Raw genomic sequence first — 23,248 nt, forward strand, 5'->3', positions numbered from 1 at the left:
ATGATATTATCCATGTTACGTCTTTAATTGCTTTTTATTTTGTTGAGAATTTATGCTTTTTATATTTCGTATAATAAAAGTCAAATAAAAGCACTTTGTTCTTTCTTTTTATTTTCATTTTGAACGAAGGTATTTATGAGCTGATTTTATGTGAAATTTAAATAAACTCGCAATAACATAACAACCATTACCAAGCGTGGTTTTAAGGGATTTTTCTTAATAATATATATATTTATTCTTCAAAAAAAGCGACCCTATCTACCGAAAAACGATGTTATCATATTTATTCGTTGTTTATTTTCTTTTAAAGTGTTAAGGCACTTTGTTTTCGATTTAAGTATGCTGCGTGTTCTCTAATCATTGCTTTTAATATATATTTTTAGAGAACTTCTTAAATGCACAGTGAAAAAAAGTATTTCTTTCTTAAGGGAGTGGATTATTCCATTCTTTTGCTGATTGGGTAAGGTAGGAATAATTTTAATTTTTCTTGGGACAGCCGCACTAAAATTTATCTTAAGATTTCTTACGAAAGCGCTTTTTTATCATTTTTATTTTAAAATTTTACTTTTATTCAGACGTTAACAGACGGTTTGTGGACATTTCATAAGAGTTGCGAAGTAGAAAAATTAAGTGAAATTTTTCTTAAAATATTCTATCATGCAAGAACATGTTATGAGATATATTTTTCATAGACATACAGTTTAGTTTTCTCTTTGTTGACTTTTATGAAACGAAAAATGTAGGTGCAATTTGTTATGAAGAGGCTTTTCTTTAATCACCATCTTTGATTTTAGGAACTTTTTCTCGATGCTTATTTCATGAATCGTATAAATTTCTTTATGAATCATATGAATTTCTTTATGAATGATATGAATTTCTTCATGAATAATATAAATTTCTTTATGAATGATATGAATTTCTTCATGAATGATATGATGAATGATATGAATTTCTTTAGAATTACATTTCGTATGAATTTCTTTATGAATCATTTGCAGTTGTTAATATTATATCATTTCACAACACAATGCCTTTCAAAAAAGTTATTTGCTTTATTAGATAACCCTAATAAATTTTTAGAACTTCTATTCTCTAATGTTTAAAGCGATAAAATTCTGTTAGTAATTTTACGAACGCAATTTAATACTGCACGATTGTCTGTGATGAGGTTTTTTTTTTTAAGTACGAAATTGTTTTTACTGTTGTTTATACAGAGGAAACAGACAGGGATAAAGCTAAAAAAAAATTTTTATATGAATAACTCAAAGCAAACCTTTTTTTTTCTAAAAAAAGAAATCTAAAAAACACATAATTCTGCAATACTAAACTACTTTTCCAAAAATACCATAATTTTTTTTTTTATTGTATCGGCATAATTTTGTCAGAAAAAAATCTTTTGAAATTCCAAAACTCCCCCTATTTTGATTGCGCAACGGCCTTGAATTTTGCATGCTTCAAAAATATTGGTAAACTTTAAGTGAAGGCATTACCTGATTGAAAACGTTATGCGCTTCAAAAATAAACAAATAAGAAATAACAGTCGACATGTTTCAAGCACTTCAAAAATAAGTGCTCATTTTCAACGTGATTCATTCATCTCAGACGTGAAAGTAGAGAAAATGAAAATGATGATGAATCAAAAATTATCTGCTTTCTTTATGTCTGACAAGTCTTAAAAATGGCGCGTCTATTTATGAAACGTGTCCATTTTTATTTCATATTTGTTTATTTTTGAACGAATGAAGTTTCCAATCAAGTAATATCCTACAGCTTTAGTTTCTTGGGATTATTTATTGAATTAACTGAGGGTGCCTAAAAACATATTTATCGTTCCACTTCTCTTTCTTCGACTCTTTTGTTGGTCGAAGGAAGATGCATTCTTTATTAAATTAGTAGGATAAAACTGATGGCAAGGATATGCTTTTGAAACCTATGAAAATTAATAAATTAAAACTCATTAATTTAATTATTAAAACTTAATTAATAAATTGAAACTTATATTTCGTTTCTAAACGCTCACGATTTTTTTTCACTAGTTAGAAGTTATCCTTTTGTGATTATGATGTGCTAAATAGAATTCACTCCTAATCAGAAACTGAAAGCAATTTTACTTTTCATTTATTTTTTTTAAAAAATTTTATGCTAATGTGTTTTCCCGTGTATCTCGCTGAAAAATAAATATTAATGAAATAAAATTGTAAAAAAAATTTCCACTTGTCTTAAGTTTTATGCCAACTAATGTCCAGCCACGTGTATCTCACTTTATTAATAAAGGGTGTCCCAAAATTAAATAGAAAACACAGTTTTCAGTCTTTAGATTGTAATTTTTTCCTTGAATCATAAAGTACATGGGTTAGGGTTATTTATGAAATAACATACTGCACAAATGACCTCTATGGCTTTGTTGGCACATACGAAACTTTTCATGACCTTTCTGCATAATTGTGGCTGAATTTCGTTGATGCAGCGTTTAATTTTCTCTTGTGGTGGTTGTGGGTTTGTTGTTGTAGACCTTTGACTTCAAATAACCCCATAAGAAGAAATCTAATGGTGGTAAATCCCGCGATCTAGGGGACAAATTCTGATCACCGAAACGAGGGAGCACACGACCAGAAAATGTCTCATGCAGTAATTGAATTGTTTCATTGGCTGTATGGCACGTGACACCGTCTTGTTGAAACCACATATTGACCACATCAATAGCATCTAATTTAGACAGAATGAACTGTGATATCATGTCGTGATATCGAGCACCAGTAACAGTTACCGCTTGACCAGCCTCATTTTCAAAAAAAGTATGGTCCAATGATCCCCCCAGCCCAAAACAGTGACTCGTTGAGGGTGCATTTGTTGCTCGACAATCCCATGTGGGTTCTCATGGGGATTAACAAAGCAATGTAGTTCATCGCTTAGGATGATTTTGGTCGAAAAATCAGCACCCACTTGTTTGATGTTTAATAATCCATTCCACGAATTCTCTTTCCTGTACATGATCATTAGACTTCGGTTGTTGTGTTAATTGAATTTTGTAAGCATGGCCACACAGATCTTTTGTGAGTATACGCTGTAGAGAGCTTCTTGAAATTTCCAATTCTTGTCTACGACGCCGAATTGATGTTCATGTGTTTTCCCCAACACTCTCACGCACTGCTTCGACATTGACATTTAAAAGACCATATTTTGATAAAAAATTTCGAACTGTGGCCTCCTATTATTATGATTTTTGAAATATTGTTCAATAATAAAGCACTTTGTTGTATCTTATAACGCTCCATTTTTATTAACCTTAAACTCTCAGCTATAAATTAGTCTTTTTTCAGTGCTGCCAACAATTTACTGCAAAAATGGAGGCAAATTCAAATCTTGCGTTAATTTTGGTGCACCATTTATAATCAATAATATAATAAAATTACAGCATAAACATTAATAAAATGAAATTAAATAGATTTTAACACGTCTCAAGTTTCATGCTAACTAATGTGTTGTCAAGTATATCTCGCTAACAAAAATAAATAATAAGAAAATTTTTAAAAAAACGTAGCATATTAATTAGCATGAAACTTAAAAATACAAAAGTGATTTTAATTCGAAATAACGAAACAAAAATTAAGTATGTACTGGAACTATCTATTTATCTTTTGTGCTCATACCGTGATTAATTTTGTCCCACAGAGGACTGATCGCAAGTCACGATTCCCACTAAATCACTGAAGTCAAGCATCATTGACTACGGTTAGTGAGCGAGTGGGTGACAACAATGATCAGCTTGAGAAGAGACTGAGGATGGGCAGTATCGTTAAACTGTTCTACAGTATAAAGTGCTCTTCTTCGAGCGTAGGTCGTCGGGCTACCAAAGCAAGAAATCTAGTTTCTTCGCTGGGGCCAGTAGGTCCTTCTGTATGACGAAAAAAGCACCGAAGGGTTTTGAGTCGATGCATCGTTCATACATCGTAGCGTCTCTATTTTTCGCCATCTTTAAAGTGACTGTCCTGATATCTATTTCAATTACACATCGATGTTAAAATAAGAAATATTTATTTTTTAATTAATTTATCATAAGCAAATATTTTCCTTGTTTAATAAGTAAACCTTTTTCAAAACCATATAAGTGTGTAAAGAGGTCATTAGCTGTTTACATGAGTCTTATTTAAGCGGTGAAGCCTAATATAAAGAGTTTCTGAAGGCTTTCTTCTCAAGAGTTATAATTATGATATTTATTTAAATCACAAATTTGCTGTTCTATGTGTTAACAAAGATGCTAAATATTTATTAAAAGCATCATTTTGGAATGTTCTTTGCCTGTTTAGACTTAATGCATTTGAATAAAATCTCATGCGCTTTAAAATCGCGCATTTGGTATTTTTTTTTGTCATCATATTAATCGCTAAAAAAGTGTTTATAAAATGAGTTTTTTTTTTTGTAATTTTTTTTTACAAGATTAAAAAAAAATATATTGTTTAACACATCCATTATAGTTAAAAATAATTTTTATGGCATACATTTAAATTTTAGATTAAAATTTTATATCTTTATATGGTCCCCAAAGACAGAAAATGTAAATACAATAGTGTAATAAAATAGTCCCTTGCAAAAAATCAAGATCAAGAAATCTTGATCAAGAGAAAAATCTTGATCAAGAAAAAGGTTTATTGCACGTACTTTGATATTTAATTATTTTTTATTCTCTATGTCAGAGCAGTTTAAATAATCACCAAATACTAATTACTAGCATTAAAATTATACGCAGTTTTAATATCGATTCTGTGGAAATAAGTGGGCTACTGACTATTGCAAGGCTATTGTATTTTTGTACCGGAGAAATTTACTTGATAATAGTAAATTTTGGCTATGAGTTGGCCGCGAGAAATAGCATCAAGGCTGTTAAATGTAGTTAATCTATACCCTTTCCGCACCAGGCTCACACCGACCGCAATGCTGACGCAAAATATCCTCAGTGGTAGAGGATCATGGGTTAGAGTTCTCTTGCTGTCAGACTAGCTGTGGGGCATTTCCGTGGTTTTCTACTCCATATAACGCAAATGCTGGCTAGTTTCATCGAAAAGTTTTCCACGAAAGCTAGTTTGATCCAGGAGCTCCCTTGTTTTGTGTTGAACTCAAAATTACTACGTTACGGAGTTGAATATTAGTAGGCGTAAACCAAAAATTGGGTCGGCTGTTCAACGGTGGTTATAAAATAAATTAAAATAAGTTATGTTTAGACTAAAGTCAAAGCAAAAACAATTCTGCTACATTTAACTTACCCATATTGAGGCAACCAACTTGTAATTTTCACTGATTCATAAGTATCCCTAAGAATGTCACTTACCTGGTTTTTCCACTAAGCTCTTCTATAGTGCCAGTATTCGCGTTTCAGATTTGTGCATGATTTCGTACTGTTGTTCAGTACTGATTGTTTTTTTTATTTTTTATTATTCATCTCGTACAAAGAACGGGTATTCAGCATAATTTAAAAGGTACAATTTTCATAAGTAGTAAAATTTTCTTAATTCAGGAAAAGAAATTTTGAGTGCTAAATGAACCCAAGGATATAAGGTGAAAAAATATATGGTTTCAAATGATTTTTCATGGTTATTTAAATGGCTTTTTAATGGTTTTAAATGTCTTTAAATGGTTTTTCTACACAACATATATGTCAGTCAGGCATATGCCTTGAATGTATGTTCAAATACAAAAATATAAAATCGTAAGATATTATATCAACAAAAAAAACTGTATTTTAGAAAAATTAAGAGGTAATTCCAGGTCCAGCAGTCTGAAAAATACCAAATAATGATTGAAGAATGACTTTCCACAGACAAAAAATTCCTCTTTGACCCTATTTCATAATTGTGTAAAATACTCTAAATACAATGTCATAAGAGAACTTAATAAAAATATAAGTTTTCTCATACTTAATTACTGCAGCCCGAGGATTTCTGTTTCTCTACACTTATTTAAATTTCTTAAACTGCATAGTTGAATTTTATGAATGTATGGATTAACCAATATAGACTATTCCGGAGAGAAATGTAAACCATTTAGTAATGTCATATGTTTTGTTGATGAAGTAAAAGCTTTTTACAAGCTTAGCAGATCGAAGAATTTAGTAATTTACATTTTTTAATTACCATCTAATATATCTATTAAACATTTTTTATTCTCACAAAACGCAAAATTTTTTATTTTAGATTTTGCTTCAACTTTAAACTTTATTTGTGTCAATATGATCGCAAAAGTGGAGTACATGCAAAGCACACGCATGAAAACTAAATTAATTTTTCATTTTCTTTAGTTCTTATTTTTCTTCATTTTACAATAAATAAATTGCTTAAAATAAAGTACTATTTCTATTATAATTAATTGAAACACCAATTTTTTTTAATTTCAGTATGGTCATCATATTTTTTGAAGTATCAAAAATTTCATTTAAAAATGTTATTTCACAATATTTAAAACATCATAAAAATGAATTAATTTTATAATCAAAAGTTGCTTTTTAGAACATTTAATTAAATTTGATTGCATAGAATCTGTTATTTTAATAACAGCATTTAAAACTTCAGATTTTTTACTGTGCTTTTTGTTATTAATGAAAGTAATAAAACACAATTTTGCTTTTTATCTTCAGTAATTAAATGAATTTTTGTAAGGAATCTGTTACAGGGACTATCTCCACAGCATTATAGTCTCTCCACACTACATCTTGATCTTAATTTTTTCTCCATCGTTTCGCGAGCATGCGTAGTCAATTCGTATAAGAGAAAAAGGGTGTATTTTTACGTTATGTGCCGCCAAGTTGCTATTCACACATTGGTGGATTTTATAGATGGTCATTGACACGCCAAGTGACCATAATCTTACACTAACCCCTATGCCATGCCCAGCCACTCCTTTTAAGCGATTGGAAGGGAGGGGGTGTCAAACAGTAGTCGGAGGATTAAAAGCAAAAGGTACTATAATTTTAAAATTTTCATTTGATATCAAAACGTTCGATTTAACAGCCTTAATTGAACAATTAAAATTATTAGGGAAAAATACTAAAACACATACGCAAATTTTTTTTCTTCAAAATTATAAAATATTTAATTGTGCTATGTTCAGCCGTAGATGAATAATTTAACATTAACTTGTTCGAAGAAATCTTTTGTTATTTGTTGCTTTGTAACGCATGCGCTGTGAAACTCTTGCTAATTGGGATGTTTTGTCTGCTTGTCTATTGGATTAACGATTTCGTATAGAGTGTTTACCTTAGAATTCAATCGTCGAAATCTTCAAGGTTTTATTTTATTGTATTTTTATTACTTTAGCTTTTACGCGAGCTGCAGGGCGCATAGTTCCGTTTCCCAGCTATTTCAGAAGTTCAAGTATGTTCTAGGTCTGTTTTTATTTTAAAGTTTTTAATAAATAGTTTATTTTGGCAATTTAGTTTTATTTCATTATTCGATGGCTTATGCTATTTTGTTTAAATATTTTTCAAAGCTGCAACCTCTTAACAAAATTTCTGTGCATGTCCTTATTTGATAGTCTTGCCGAAAGCTACAAGCAATTTTTAAAGCACTAAATTCAGAAAATTTGAGTGCATATATTGTAAGATTTCTAAAATTTCATTATAAGTTAGTAATTATTCAAAAAAATATGAGTGAAAGAAAATATTTTTGGCATTAAAAATGTTTCTTTTTCGAACAAGGATTTATTTTTTAAAGTCACAAGTGTTTTCTTTTTACTAGCGCCATCTATGATTACTAAATGTTATTATTTTTTATGAGAGTTAAAGTGGCTCAGTTATGTCTAAAAACTAATTATATATTTAGCTATTCAGTGTATGCAAAAATAAAAACTTCTGAACTTTATACATAACTTCGATAAACGTTATAATAACTCCGTATTTACCAATTTAAAACACAATAAATATCATAAATACTAAAATGCTTCGTGTACTTAACTATTTATTAGCATTAATCTATTAACAGTAAATTCATTTATTAGCAGGAGATCTAAAAAATATCGACAATATCTTTAATTTAACATTCTTCGGCTTCTTTAATGTAAATAAAATTATGAACAATATTATTAAAGAAGGTTTTTCTTGGATCATCGCTAATAATAGACCGATTTTAGAATTTATTAAAGATAATAAAATTAATTCTATTGCGACTTTTGATTTCCAGGATCATTTCAATAGAATTCCCCTTTCTAAACTAAAAGATGTCCTTTTGAATTATTACTATGATTTTAAAAATATCCTTAATATATTTTGATTATTGGAAAATTCTATTTAATTTTTGTCTTTTTAATAATTATCTTTACAATGGAAAAAATAATTTTCTTCAAATTGATGGAATATCACAAGGATCTAATTTTTCATCTTTCTTAGTTAACTTATTTTTGCATTATTCTAAAAATTTTATACTTCTAATATTAAATTTGTTTTTAGTAATGTGTAATTTGTATTTATTGATGTTTTAATTACCTTTAATTTTCAAGATCATACTATTTTATTAAATAATATTTACCCCGAGGAATTAATCTTGCTTCGTAATCATGATGATAATATTAATTTTAATTTTTCGGATATTATAAAAGAAGAAAATATCTGCTTTGTTGATTTATACGATAAAAGAAATGATTTTAATTTTAATATAAATAAACTAATTACTTGTACTCAGGAAATATTTCTAAAAACATATATTTAAATACCATTTTTAATCAAATGAGTAGAATTAAAAGAATATGTAGTAATGTTCAGTTATCCAAAAAACAAATAGACTAACTATATCAAAATTTGATAAAAAAATAATGGTTAACAACAACTAAAGTAATTAAATTCTATATCAAATCCTTTAGTTAATTGTATGTTATTGTAAATAAATTTACGAAAAATCTTTGTTAATTTATATAATTTTTACCACGTGCAAATCCGTGACTAAAATTAAGTGCAAAACAGGCAATTCATCTTTCTTTCTCTATCTCTTTTCTATTTTTTTTTTTTAAATAAGAGTTAATTTTCTAAAATTATTAACTGTCAACTTATTTAAATTATCCAGTATAATATGACCTTGCACGCATTTATTTTCGGGCCCATCCTTGGTAACTAACAAATCAAACGCACTTCAGTACTGCAGTAGGAACGCACTATAAAACAAAAATCCTTATTTACGTTTTTTACCTCAATTTGAGCTTCTGTTTTCATATTTTGTAATCTAGCAATCTTTAAACGAAAATATTTTATATCATCCTTCAAAAATCTCCCGTTCATGTAAGTTCATCAGACTTTATTACTCGCTTTATAGATTTCGTTTTTTGTTTTGTTCTGTTTTTTCTTTACATTTTATTTTCTGTTTTTGCGAGATATTTTCACTTAATATGTTCTATTTTATTTGCTGTAAATTTTTCGTAAATTTTTTTTTGCTTCTCACACTATTATATTGATATATTTTGCATTGGCTATATTGATACAATATTAGAAAGCACTCCTTTTTGCAGTTATAATCGTGAAAGCTGAGGAAAAGATTATATCTTTTATTTTCCGGATTTTTATTAATTTTTTTCCTTTTTCTCTTTTTCCATTGCTCTGTAATTTTTTCCATGCTCCCCTACATTTATATATATATATATATATATATATTGTGTTGATAATGTTTTTAAATTTAATCTTGTACATTTCGACACAAAATACGTTCTTTTAAAAACGCTATTTAAAAAAAAAAAAAAAAAAANAAAAAAAAAAAAAAAAAAAGTTGTTCGCCATTTTTTTAGCAGAAAATAAGAAGCAAAATTTTCTTAAGGAAAAGGCTAAATAACTTGAAAAAACGACCCAGAACATTAATAAACATTAATAAACTTGCAACCGATAACTCGATCGCATTGATTTCGTGATCGCATATTATTTCAGATGTGTGTATTACGGTGAAATACATTTTTCCCCCGTCTTCAATTTATTACAAATTAAAGTGAAGTCAACATAGCTTTCTTAATTCCAATGAATAAATGTTTGTAGAATGTGCAGAACTGTAATAAATAGAGAATATTCTTCTTTATAGAATAGTATATATTTCTGTATCTATATAATTCGAAGAACAACAGTAAAGAATCATCCGAATTACTTGAAATAGTATCATTTGTGTTGATTATTAATAAATTTTTATCGTTTTCTAGGCAAGCATTTTTTTAATTTTGATTGAATAATTTCAATTAGAGTTCAGTTGCATATTGAAATTCATATCGAGATGTTACAATTATAAAATTTTGTTGTCATCTAAAAGTAATGAAGGGCTATTATATGTATATATTATTTGAGAATAAAACTTTCAAACGAAGAACATTTCATTTGGAATTCTCTAGATTTTTAAAGCAAGTAAGTATTATGGTTTTTATAATAAAAAGTTTGCTTGTAAATAATTTTTTTTTCTTTCTAATTTTGTGATAGTTTTCTGCAGAATAGTTTTTTAAGTCTGATTAAGAACTTAGACTGACAAAAAAGAAACAATATAAAAAATTTTTTATTTGAAAATGAGAAATTTTTATAATGGTTTTTTTTATTGCAAGCATTCTTTGTTCTACATTTTTTAGTTTATAATTTTTCGATAACAATCTTTGTATGAAACAAACGGTACAAAATTAAATAAATAATACAAAATTAAATGGTATAAAATTATGTGCTTCTGTATACTTTTTGCATATTTTAATGTTTGTAATAATATGATTCAGAAAAATGTAAAGTTTAAATAGACATTTCATATTAGATCATTAAATATTGTAGAACCATTTCTCCGGCAGTAGGTTTTAACTCTAATAAGAAGATATTTTACAAATATTTTCTGATGTGTTTTGGATGTTCCTTCCTTGATTCCATTTTGCTTCCACTTGCATAAGAAAGAATATCAAACATTTTTCTTTTTTTAATTTAATAAACCACAATAAAGAAAGAATTCTACACTGAAGAAATATTCAGTGTAACTGATGATCCTCTTGTTCAGCTAGCAGATACATTGTCTCAAATCAGAACGCTTCCTATAAGTCGTTGCGTTTGCGAATTATATTTTTACTAAAATATAAAATCCAAAAAAGAGGTAGTTTTTTTATTCATATTCAAAAAGTAATCAAATTATTTATTTAATTTGAAAATTAAATAAATTTCCTGATGAATATTGTTTCTCTTAGATCTAAATAACTGCAAATAAGTGAAAAAATTAAAAATTATTGTTTTTAAGTGAATCGTGTTAGGAACGCAGAAAAAGACACAATTGTTTCATGTTGTATTTCATAACCATAAATTATTAAAATGCTGAAATATAATACCTTTCTCCTATCTTCACTTAAATTAGTACAAGTAATGAAAAAGGTTGAAAAAATATGTTTAATGAAAATCGTGCTTCAAAAGGTTAAAGAGATTTAAGATAGTTAAACTTGTTTCGTACTATTTTTTTTTCTTCAAAAAATTTTGAATTTCTTGCAGTTTGTTTATAAATCATAACTGTCTGAATAGATGGTTAAAAATGTACTCAATTATATTCCTTATTTTACGGAAGTCTATGAAAAATGTGTAGTTTAATATTTAAACTGATTGATAAATATTACTTGATTGCTAAATTTAAATAGATAAATGATACATCGAATTCATTTTCATACAAACCGCTAAAAATTTTATGAAAATTTGCTGAGTAAAAATTCAAAACAAGTTTTAATTTTAAACAAGCTTAATAGAAAAAATGAGTAAAAAATTAATCAAGAAATTAGTCTTTATCATCTAGAAATTAGTCATACATGAAAAACATCTTTTAATAAAGTCCCTATAAATTTGATAACTACCTGGATTTGGTTGGGAAGTGAGTCCATTTGATCGCTCAAATCCAGGTCCTGATTATCTCCCTGGCCCATTAGGCATAGGCCTAGGGCCCACAGTTTCTGAGGGGCCCCAAAAATTAGTAAAAGGTCCTCAATGTTGCTATTTTTTTTAAATACTGAAAGGAACAGCTCTGAAAAAGTGCTTTTTCTTTATATTATGATACAACCATACTCACGTAAACATTGCACTAATCAAATTGGAAAGTAAGGTGGGCTATCTTTATGTTATTTTAACTAATGAGTAATTACAGCTTAATGACACAGTCCAAGATAGCTTTTGTTTGTGGACTTCAAATGTTTTTAGCTATTTTTATTTGAACATATCATGGTTTCTTTTTTATATTCTGGTATTATATATGTTTAGTAATAATTAAGATCAAATTTTAAAGCAAAGTTGAATCGGATTATACTACAATACAGGATTTTGAAATTCTCATGAAATTATTTGCTGAAAAAAATTTAATAAAAAGCCTTTATAAGAAGCCTATTGTATTGAATACTATTAAATGTTTTGAGTATAACTTTTTCATTGATTATAAATTTTAATTTTTCTTAAAACGTGTTATTTCTAAATAAATTATTTTTTATTGTGTTTTTAGTTTTCTATGAGTAGATATAATTTTGGCTCTTTTGGATATTTTTTGCGTGTTGAAATGTAATTTTTAATAAAAAATTATAAGTAATAACCTTAATATTTTAGCATACATGCTGAACTTATCGTTAAAACTAATAAAAGCTGGGCTAACTTAGTGTTGGTTTAAGTACTAAATAAAATATAATTACAGTTTACAATAAAAAATAATTCTGCTAATCGGTGACTTTTAGCAAAAATCACTGACATCAATTGTTTGTGGTTATCTAACTATTTTTATTTTGACATAACATTATTTTGTTGTTTTCTACTTTGATTTAATATATACATGCGTAAACTTTATCTTAGGAAAATGATCTTCGATGGTCTGCTTTCAAAATTTTTTAGAATGTTTCTCTTGAATCATGCAGTTCAGTAGATTTTTTTTTTATTGTTAGGACTACTCTTTAGCTATTTAATTTCAAATTAGTTTGTAAGAGGCCCGGAAAATTTGGTGGGCCCTGACCCTGAATTTGTCTTGATAGGTCCCTGCTCAAATCCACCAAATTGCGAATATACTAATTTTGTCGTTTTAACCAGACATAAAACCAGTCACATATTCTTCCAGCTCGATGAATTTTGCTGTTGTCGTCTCGAAAAATAGGGACATTGACAGCATACAGATCGACAGTTCTTCGTGAAGATGTTGTTGAAAGGAAACACCTCATCATCCAGAATGTTCAAATAAACATGTTGGTTCATCTTAGTGGCTACCTCAGTGAGGGGATCCAATCCATGATAAGAAACCCCCCCCCCCAAATATACAGACGGTTCCTTGGGGTATTAATCCGTTTTTCCTTCGAGGAGAGTTTCATTCCCCCTTCCTTACCCGTCGAATATCGAAGCCCCTGTTATTATCGTTTAGAAAGCGATTAGAAGCTGTTAGCGACGAATTCTGAATGCTCTGCGTGTGTACTATGCATGATTCTTTATTGCCTTACGAGATCATCGCCAACAAAACCAATTATTTTTATTTTTTGAATCCGGAATGAAAACTTTAGCAGAAAAGTTCCGATTTCTGTGCGGATGCTAGTTTCTGTTTTGTTAAAGTGATTCTTCGCTTACTTGACCAAGTACCAATCTTCATTTCTATAGTTCTTTTTTTTTTTCTTTTCCCTTTATTTCAATCGCTTTATTTTGTTATTCACAGATATATTTTAAAACAAAAGGATTCACTAAAATAAAAAGTTTGTTTTTCATTAAAGCTTCATATGTAATTAAAATTAAATAAACATGTGTCTTAGATTTAATTTGTGTTATAAAATTTTTAGCAAAATAAATTCACCACATGTTTTAAAATGCTTTAAGACAGGGAAAAAATTATATAATACATTTACCCATTATAGCTTTCTGATTATGTCATTTTAATAAAGATAAGAAGGATATGAAAAGAATAGTGTAATAATGTAATCTCTAGGAGAGGAGATTTTATTAAATAAAAATGAAAAAAAAATTTGGAATGACATGCGTTAATAAAAAATTTTATTTTAAATTTATATATATGTATGTGTCTAATCATAAATACAGGAGTTTGATAAAATAATTGAGACACTTCGATACTAACGCATTTTTTAATATTTAAAAAATAAATACATACTTAGAGAATCAGTTCACAAATTTAAAAATTATTAAATGGTACGATTTCTCCGACATATCAATGAAGTTTAACGCTTTTTGAAGTTTGAGGTACCGACAATGAACTGCAAACGGAAAAAATGTTTTTCAACAACTGTGCCAAAAAATGTGGCAATAAATTTGTAACTCATAACTATTGTTTTGGATATTATATGCAATAATTGGACAAAACTTCGTACACCTTGGTTAAATATTTATGGAGATGTATGAAAATTTTTATAAAAAAAAGAATTTTTTAGGTTTTTTGCTATAGTTTAAATATTAAAAAAAAATAAACAAAGCGTTTAAATCAAGTTTAAACTGATAACGAAATTATTGCTTTAAAATTAAAAAAAATAATAATTAAAACTGCGCCAGATAAGAGTAATTGAAGTAGTTGCTTTATACAGCGCATGTGCGGAAAAAAATTTAAAAAAAAATTATCTTAATTTTACAGTGAATCGTATTTGACAACTAATAAGTTAAGTCCGATTTGAATATCTTAAAAATGAAAAAAGTTTCAAGCAATTTTCTAAGTAGTTTTCTTACTCTTTTAAGAGAAAGCTCAAAATTATGAGGGATTTTCCACAAATTTCATTTTGTACTATTAAACAAGATTTATTAACAAATGATAATACGCTAGAAATGATGGTCTGGACAACAAAGTGTGATGGAATTAGGAAATAAAACATGCGAAAGAAAAGATACTTTAATCGGCATAATCTCCAACCGGTGTCATTTATAAATCTTGTTTAATAGTACAAAATGAAATTTGTGGAAAATCCTTTATTATTTTGAGGTTTCTTTTAAAAAGAAAAAAAAAACTCCTTAGAAAATTGCTTAAGATATTCAAATCGGACTTAAGTAGTTGTCAAATAAGATTCACTACAAAATTAAGAAAATTTTTAAAATTATTTATTTATTTTACTTAGTTATTTTTTTGCGTATATGCGCAGTATAAAAAAAACGTTACTTACACGTATTTGGAGCAGTTTTAAACAAACTTTTTTTTAAATTTTTATGTCAATAATTTTTTAATCAATTTAAAATTGATTCAAACGTTTTTTATTTTATTTTATTGAATTTTTTTAAAGTTATTAAAAAAACGCAAAACAAAAAAATAAGTTTTTTTTTAAATTTTTTTCTTTTATAAAAATGTTTATATTTTCAAAAATATTTAAGCTACGTTTACGAAGTTTATTTCAATTATTGTATATAAGAACCAAAATAATAAGTTACAAATTTATTACTACATTTTTTTGTCATAGTGTGTTCAAAAGCATTTTTTCCGTTTGTCATTCATTCTCGGTGCCTCAGCCCTCAAAAAGCTTTAAATTTCATTGATATGTATAAGAAATCGCAGGATCTAAATTTATTATTTGATTTTCTATGTATTTTCTGAGAAATATCAAAAAATTTGTTAGTATCGAAGTCTTTCGATTATTTTGTGCAACTCTTGTAGTATTCTTTTAATCAAAGTTCGAACATTTATCTTCATTTTGAATGAAAAATCGAACATTATGATTTTAATAATTTGGAAGTATGCTTTTTCAATAATCATTTTGTTTAAAATAATTAAACACTACTGTAGACACGGGAGGGGGGCTATTGTGGATAAGTTATAAAAATAATTATTTAATCTATTGTTAATTATTAAAAGTAAATAAAATTAAAATACCATTCAATTTTCAACTTTGTTATTCGATTTGTTAATATTCTGTACCACCGCTATATTTTTAATAAGACACAGCGACCGCTGTGTCTATAAATGATAGCAAAATGATAAATTATAGCATTTTGTCACTTAATTTGAAAATAAACAAAATAACCAATAATAATTCAGCAAGTCTTTTGTGTTTAAAATAGCAGTTTGAAACAGCCCAGATGTGGAAATCAAAAAATTTTCTCTACAAATTCAGCAAAAGCTGCATTTGAATGGGGGGAAAAAATTAAACATTGTTGGCAATTAATAACATATTTTTCCGGAATTTATATAAAAAAAAAGCATTTGGATAAGGAAGGATATTAAATAATTTAGATAAATACATAAAATGTGGTCATCATGCTCTGAAGTTTATATATGATAAAAATATCGGGCAATCGTATCTTATCCTTATAGTTAAAACTTTTGATTTTACAATAATTTAATATATCAATTTACATATCTCTAAAAATATAATGAAAAATAGTTAATAGTCACTTCATGTTTGACGAAAATACATTTAAGAATATTTTTATCAGCAAGTAAGACTCCTCAATTCAACCTCTGCTGGAGCGTCAACCTACTGGAGCGTCACCCCTACGGACGCCAACCCGAAGGGGTGTCCCTTTCGTACGCCAAAACGAAGGGGTGTGCAACCCTACGTGCACCACCCTTCTTTAAGTCCCTATATCATTATCTCCTCCATCCTTCTTAGAGGGGTGGGGGCTGAAATCCAGGTGCATCTAAAAACGGATTAATACCCCAAGACCCACCTCCGGCTTGAACCTGACCTTGCACACAGTCAGGATGATGCATTATCTGGTCTTCTGTCCACTCGCCGACGTGCGCCATTTGAATAAAGGGAATTGAAAATTTTTAATGTTTACAATTAGAATGTCAAAGAATGATTAAGATTTTCAGCTATTGTAAAAACTTAATGGCTTATGTTATTTTTAAATAAAATTTTTTCGTTTGTGGGAAACATTTAATATGAATTATCATATCATAAAATTCTCTATGGGAAAAAAAGAAGATTAGCATCATATTTTTTTAATATATAATGATTATAATGGTAAAATGAACAAAAGCAATAAAATAGAAGCAATTACAATGCTTTATTTTAACTTTGAAAATAATGAAATTTTTAGAGTAGAAATAAAATAATTTTTCAGAAACAGTTGTGCCTGTATAAAATAAACTCGACACATTTTTACATTCGAAAATTTTTCAGTCAACACAAGGCTTATTTAAAGAATTGAATCGAAACTAGGTTGGTGTTTTTATCCTGTTAGGGTAAAATTTAACTAGTCGGAGTCAGAGTCACATAAGTTTTCGTGCCTCCCGTATCGAATTAAACTTCGTTGAAATTCTCTTCGATGTCTGCATCGACTACGACTCATCGATTCCGAATCCGACATCACAGCTCTGGTGCTCACATCGGAATCATCATCCTGATTTATGAAGCTTTCAGAAACAGCTCTATCATTCTGACTTTCAGGGTCGGAATCCTCCAGTGTAATTTCCACTGGAAAAGTCTCCAAAAAGTCAGTCGAAATCTCACTGCGTCCTGCTGCAGATGGGGAAATATCCATAAGGCATGATCCGCTATAGTAGTCACCGATGGAGTAGTCATCATCTTCAAGCTCAATAACAGAAGCAATGTCGTGTTCTAACGGAGGGTGGATTTGTGCATTTATTGAACTTGGATAATCATTGTATTCTCCAATGGATGGAAGAAGATCCGAAAAGCATCTGTTACATAAGTCAACGAGGGCATTTTCTTCAGGAAAATAACCAAAAGCAGCTGCATTTTCTAATTCAGGGTGAGCATCTGTTTCCATCTCATAGTCGTTGTATCCTGATATAGAAGGCACCAGATCAGGAAAGAGTCTCATATAAAAATCGTCAAGGGTTTCGACTTCAGGCGAAAGACCAGATGAATTTTCTAATGGAGGCTGAATTTCAATATCGGTTGGCAGGGGAAGGTCTAGCCTCATTTGTTTTCTAGGCGGCTGGTCATCCTCCGAAGAATCACTTACATAATACACAGGAACAGCAGATGAGCCAGGTTGTGGATCATCCGTAGTGGTGGTGGAGATCACGACAGTTGGGGTAGGCTGCAGTTCGCTTATGTTAGTTGACGTCCCCTTTATTCCATCAGTGAGGGTGGTTTTGATGCTGTTGTACAAAAGGAAATTATAATTAAATAAGAACATGCATTCAAAGAAATTACGTTTTTGAGGGTCATTTTTATAAAAACAGTCATTTTTAAGTGTACTTGCTTCAGAATACACCGTACCGGTCAAAAGTTTAGAATGTTTAAATGTCACTTGTATTTTTTTCAAAACTTTCAAAAATAATTATATATTTCTAGCTTAAACATGTAATTTATCAAACATGAACATCAACACGAAATGAACGAAAGTGCATGTAAATACTTAATCTAAAAAACATGTAATTTATTTAAACATTTCCATTAATTCTCAGTTTATAAGCAATTTACTTTTCATATTCTTATGTAAGGTTCATTATAAGTTAATTTCATGTACAAAGCACATTTAAAGTATCGATATAATAACCTTCATTTGGCAGAATAACTTGGACACATTAAAAATAAAAGTTAACATTTATTTTATATAATTTACTACAGAAATAGGGGTCGATATGAGTGTCGAAACACGTTCTGTAATTATTGCACTTTATGGAGAAGGCTATAAAATAGACAAATTGCCCATAAAAACTAATGTTTCCCAGACCACTGCTGTCAGAACTTTGCAAAAGAAGAAAGAAACTGACCAAAATAAGATCACCAACGATCAGATAGACCTAGAATAATGTCCAAACGTGAGGATAAATTTATCAAAATCAGCGAACTCGAACAACACCAGAAATCGGTGAGAAATTGAATGTTACTAGACAGAAACCTGCGTCAGTAACTACTGTACAACATCGACTTAGTGGCAAAGGGTTATGAAGCTGCTAGAAAAACTCTTTTGAAAAAACAAAATATTATTAAACGACTGCAATGAGTTAAAAAACATGTTAAATGTTCTTTAGAACAGTGGTTTGAACAGGAAACACTTTTTTACTGACGTGTCGAAATTTGAGTTTCTTGGAAGCAAACGAAGACAGTATGTTCGTCGTTTAGTTGGTGAACACATGAAAAAATAATGTTTACTACAAACTGTTAAGCATGGTGGAGCTTCAGATACAGTTTGAGGATGTTTTATCGGTGACAAAGTTGGAGATCTTGTAAGAATAGAGGGAATTACAGATAAAAAAATATGATTACAGAATATTGTAGTGTTACGATTTTCCATGTGGACAGAGAATCGTTGGTCAAGGATTTGTTATTCAGCAAGATAAGGATCCGAAACATTAATCGAAATTGTGTAGAAACTACATTGCATCAAAAGAAAAGAAAAGAGTACTGAAATATGTGGATTTGTCCCCTTAATCCTCCAATATTAGTCCTTGAGCTATTGTGGGATGAATTAATTAGAATTGTTAGAAAAATACGCTGTACCAATCAAAACTTATTGGGAATCTTTCCTTAGTTGCTGGAATCAGATCTCAACTAGAAAATTGCAAAAACTAATAAAAAGAATGCCAAAAATATGCACTGTTGTGACTAAAGCTAAAAGGGTATGTTTCGAAGAATCCAAGATTGGACGAAATTCATAAGTTATACATAAAATTATAGCATACCACATAAGTTATAGCATACCTTAACGCATAAGTGTCCCTATATTTGTCAAAATAAAGTTAATTTGTTGTGATTTTCAGTTATTTGTTCATTTTTGAAAATTCAAGACTGAGTCTAAACTTTTGACCGGTACTGTATATATATATAAAAAAACATTCTTCTGTTTAACAGCAAAAATTATGGTATTAAAATCATTGATTTAGTGNCGAATATATATATATATAGTTTTCTCACAAAAACTGTCATTTTCATGTCCCCAGTATATTTTATGCTTGTTTACGAAAATTTCGGGGTAAGTATCTTTCAGAATGCAGGTTAACAAAAGAATAAAAATATAATTATCAATTTTTATTTATTTTAGGTAATTAAAGTATATCAATATGTTATTCCCTCACTTGTCCCCGATTTAAAAAAAGAAAAAAATGTTTCTGAAATAAAGGAAAATAAGTTTATAAATTCGTCTTTTTTATTTCAGAATATTGAAATATAGAATTCAGAAAATCAATTTTAAATTTAATTTCTGATAAAAATATTACCACAGCAATATTTTAAACTTTGTCCCTAGTGTTTTGCATAATTCCTTCACAGCAATGTTCTTACCACACGCGATCTTCTTAGAATAAAAATATTTTAATAAAAACTTTAGCAGTTAACAAATGGCATCTCATAGAACAAAATAGCAGGATGTTTCCATCCTCAGCTTAAAGAAGCTTTGCTGTGGAATAAATTTAATTGAATCAAACCAAGTAAAATTTTTTACAATTGTCATTCCCTCATGTATTTTTTTAAAGTAAAATAAAATACAACTTCATTGAGAAAGGGGATAATTATATGTTGCTTTCTTGTATGAATATAATTGTATGTGATTGATTTCAGAAATCAATTAGGCCTAACTGGTATTTTTAAATTATATTAAATTTGTCATTCCCTCACAAATGTATAAAATGAGGGAATGATTCTAGAGCATTCATGATGAGTGTATCATTTAATAATTATTTTTTTTTTGTTCTTGGTTCTTCTTTTATTTTATAAAATAGAATTAAAAATTACAGAATATATTGTATTAAGTATAATTCTAAGGTCTAACCAATTCTTAATTTATTTTATTTAAAATATAATATTACCTGATGAAGTTATCATGCTCTTAAAAATATTTTTGAATGAAAAAATTAATTAACCTAATTAATTTCTATTCAAATTATATGTTATAGCTTTTGTTGGAGAACTTACAATATTAATTTTATCGTATGATGAAATTTATTAAAATTTCCAAATTCCAATTTATTCATGAGTTCCACACAGTGTGAAATAAGACAAGCAGTTTTAATATAATTATGATCTTGAATTAATTAGTTTAGGCATTTTACTAAATATAGAATCCCTGTTTTAAAAAGAATCTAAGAAATATTAGAATCTACTATTTTCGAGATAGCTTAACTTTGGGAAAGACAAACAAAAAAAAAGAAGCTCGTTTAAAGAAAAAAGAATATGATTGAAAATGAAAGGAAGCCAAATCCAGATTCCTCTTTAATTTTAAAACAGAAAGAGCGAATTAAATACCTGAAAAAAAGGAAGAAGGAGAAGTGAAACCAGCCTTCCAAAGGACTTGTCTTAATTTAAGGGTGAAAAGGAAACTATGGAAGAAGAATTCCTGCAACTACAGATTGAGAAAACAAGCTCGAACAGAATCAAGTAAAAATTTAAATAAGCCATCATTGAATTATAACGTTCCAGGGTATTCCAGTGAACAAAACACATTGAGAATTTCTGAGCATAATAATCTAAGTTCAAGTAAAGTTAGATTTATTAAATTATGTGCAAGAAATAGAGCTAATTTGAAGTAAAAAAAAAAAAAAAAACAGATAAATGAATTTGAATATGAAGTATCTGTTCAAAAACTCAAGCTGAAGGTTGCAAAAAGCAATTACATAGAATTAAGAATCAAGACCAAAAGAGATTGACGCTAGAAAGTCGTGTATATAAATTTCTGGGCACGGAAAGAGTATTACTATCAGTTCGCAAGCAGTTGGTTTTTAGTGAAGCACTATGTTTGCAAGTTGGAACTGATTTTAAAACTTTAGCAAAGACTCACAGAGAAAAAAAAGTTATTTAATAGACTTTAAAGTGGAAAAATTCTGAAATAGTATACAGCATTGCACTTTTCAAAGCGATTTCTGAAATATAGAAAGCTTAAAGAATCGGTAAAATTAGAATTTAATGAAAATAACAAAACGCTGGCCAGGTGGCCGAGCGGTTAGCGCGCCGGACTGTGAAGCCAATGGCTGCATGTTCGAATCCCGCTCTGGACATGGATGTTTCTCTCTTTGTGTTGTCCTCTGTTGTGTGTGATGTGTGAATGTGGCCCACCCTATGAACGGGTTTCTGGCAGTGTGGCGTGGGTGGTGTTGCTCGCCTCCGTGACTTTGGACACTTAAATGAGTAACACGTGACTTAAATGAGTAACACTTCCGGCATCTTCTAGGCGAAGAATGAAGTTCAGTGCCTGCCATTTGAAAAAAAAAATAACAAAACTTATGAAACTTCAAAAACATTTGTTACTTTTTTTGAATCTGATGATGTATCCAGAATGTGCTCAGGTAAAAGGAATGCGTCACAAGAAATAAGATAAAGAAGCAAAAGAGAGCGCTTTTTGATATACTAAGAAATCTACATAAAAAAATATTTTAGTGAAATCCCAAATTGTCAAATCAGTTATCCTACTTTTTGTCGAATGCGTCCATTTTGGGTAAAACAACCAACAATTAACGATAGAGATACATGTAAATGTATGGAACATGCTAATATAGAAATGATTATCTCAAAACTTTATGAGAGGCGCCGGGATAGCCTGGTCGGTAGGGTGCTGGGCCCATATCCAAGAGGTCGTGGGTTCGATCCTCGCCGGCTGAAGACTCCCCGTGTAGTAAATGGTGACTGATGCACGTTAAATCTGTCGAGTCTCAAAGTCCTCCATGTTCCCACCACAAATCAATACCTCTGGGGGTACTGATCCAGGAGTTTCCTTGTCTTCTGGATTGGTTCAAAATTACAAGGCTACGGAGTTGAACGTAAGTAGTCGTAAACCCATGAAATGAGGAACCTGCATGCTTTTTTTTTATGTTTTAAAATGAAACATCATGCCATTTTATAAAGATAGACACCAATTTCAGACCGGGGGCGATAACTAGTTATTTTGTTATTAATGGTTGAAATCGCTCGATTAGCCCCGCCCCCTAAATTTCTGCTAGGTTTCCCATCTGCTCGGATGACGTCACGATATAGTACAACCACAACTCCCATCATGTGAAACGGTGAAAGCATATGCCGGTCCGAGTATAAATTTTGAAAAATGGCTCCAAGCAAAAACTACAAGTGTTGCATTGTACCATGTGCAATAGTTCTACTTTAAACACGCCAAATAAATTATTTTTTTGTGTACTAAAAGAAGAAAAAAGACAAATTTTGTGCAAAGCCATCAAACGCGATGAAAACAATACTCGCAAATTGTCTGCAACTACTGCATTATACTGTTGCTAAGACCATTTTACAGTAACTTACTTAATTATAATTTAATTCTATAAGAATGTTTTTCTGATTGATAAGCTTCTCTGAATGAATAATTCATTATACTGAATTCTAAAATGTTTTTGAAATGCTCTTCAGATCACTTTCTTTCTTTATTTCTTTCTTTTTTTTTTTTTTTTTTTTTTTTTTTTTTTTTTTTTTTTTTTTTTTTTTTTTTTTTTTTTTT

At 29.1% G+C, this 23,248-nt stretch overlaps 1 protein-coding gene across 1 annotated transcript in view; it reads right to left on the bottom strand.

Annotated features, from left to right (window-relative positions):
* Window positions 1–16,893: 16,893 nt before the first annotated feature.
* LOC139427279 (uncharacterized) overlaps window positions 16,894–23,248 on the bottom strand; it is a 14,973-nt gene continuing 8,618 nt past the window's right edge. The window contains exon 2 of the mRNA XM_071188351.1: window positions 16,894–17,969. Coding sequence (XP_071044452.1) covers window positions 17,096–17,969 — 874 coding nt within the window. The 3' untranslated portion in view covers window positions 16,894–17,095. The remainder of the gene's footprint in view (window positions 17,970–23,248) is intronic.

Source organism: Parasteatoda tepidariorum, chromosome X2 (assembly GCF_043381705.1).
Source record: "Parasteatoda tepidariorum isolate YZ-2023 chromosome X2, CAS_Ptep_4.0, whole genome shotgun sequence".
Classification (NCBI taxonomy): Eukaryota; Metazoa; Arthropoda; class Arachnida; order Araneae; family Theridiidae; genus Parasteatoda; species Parasteatoda tepidariorum.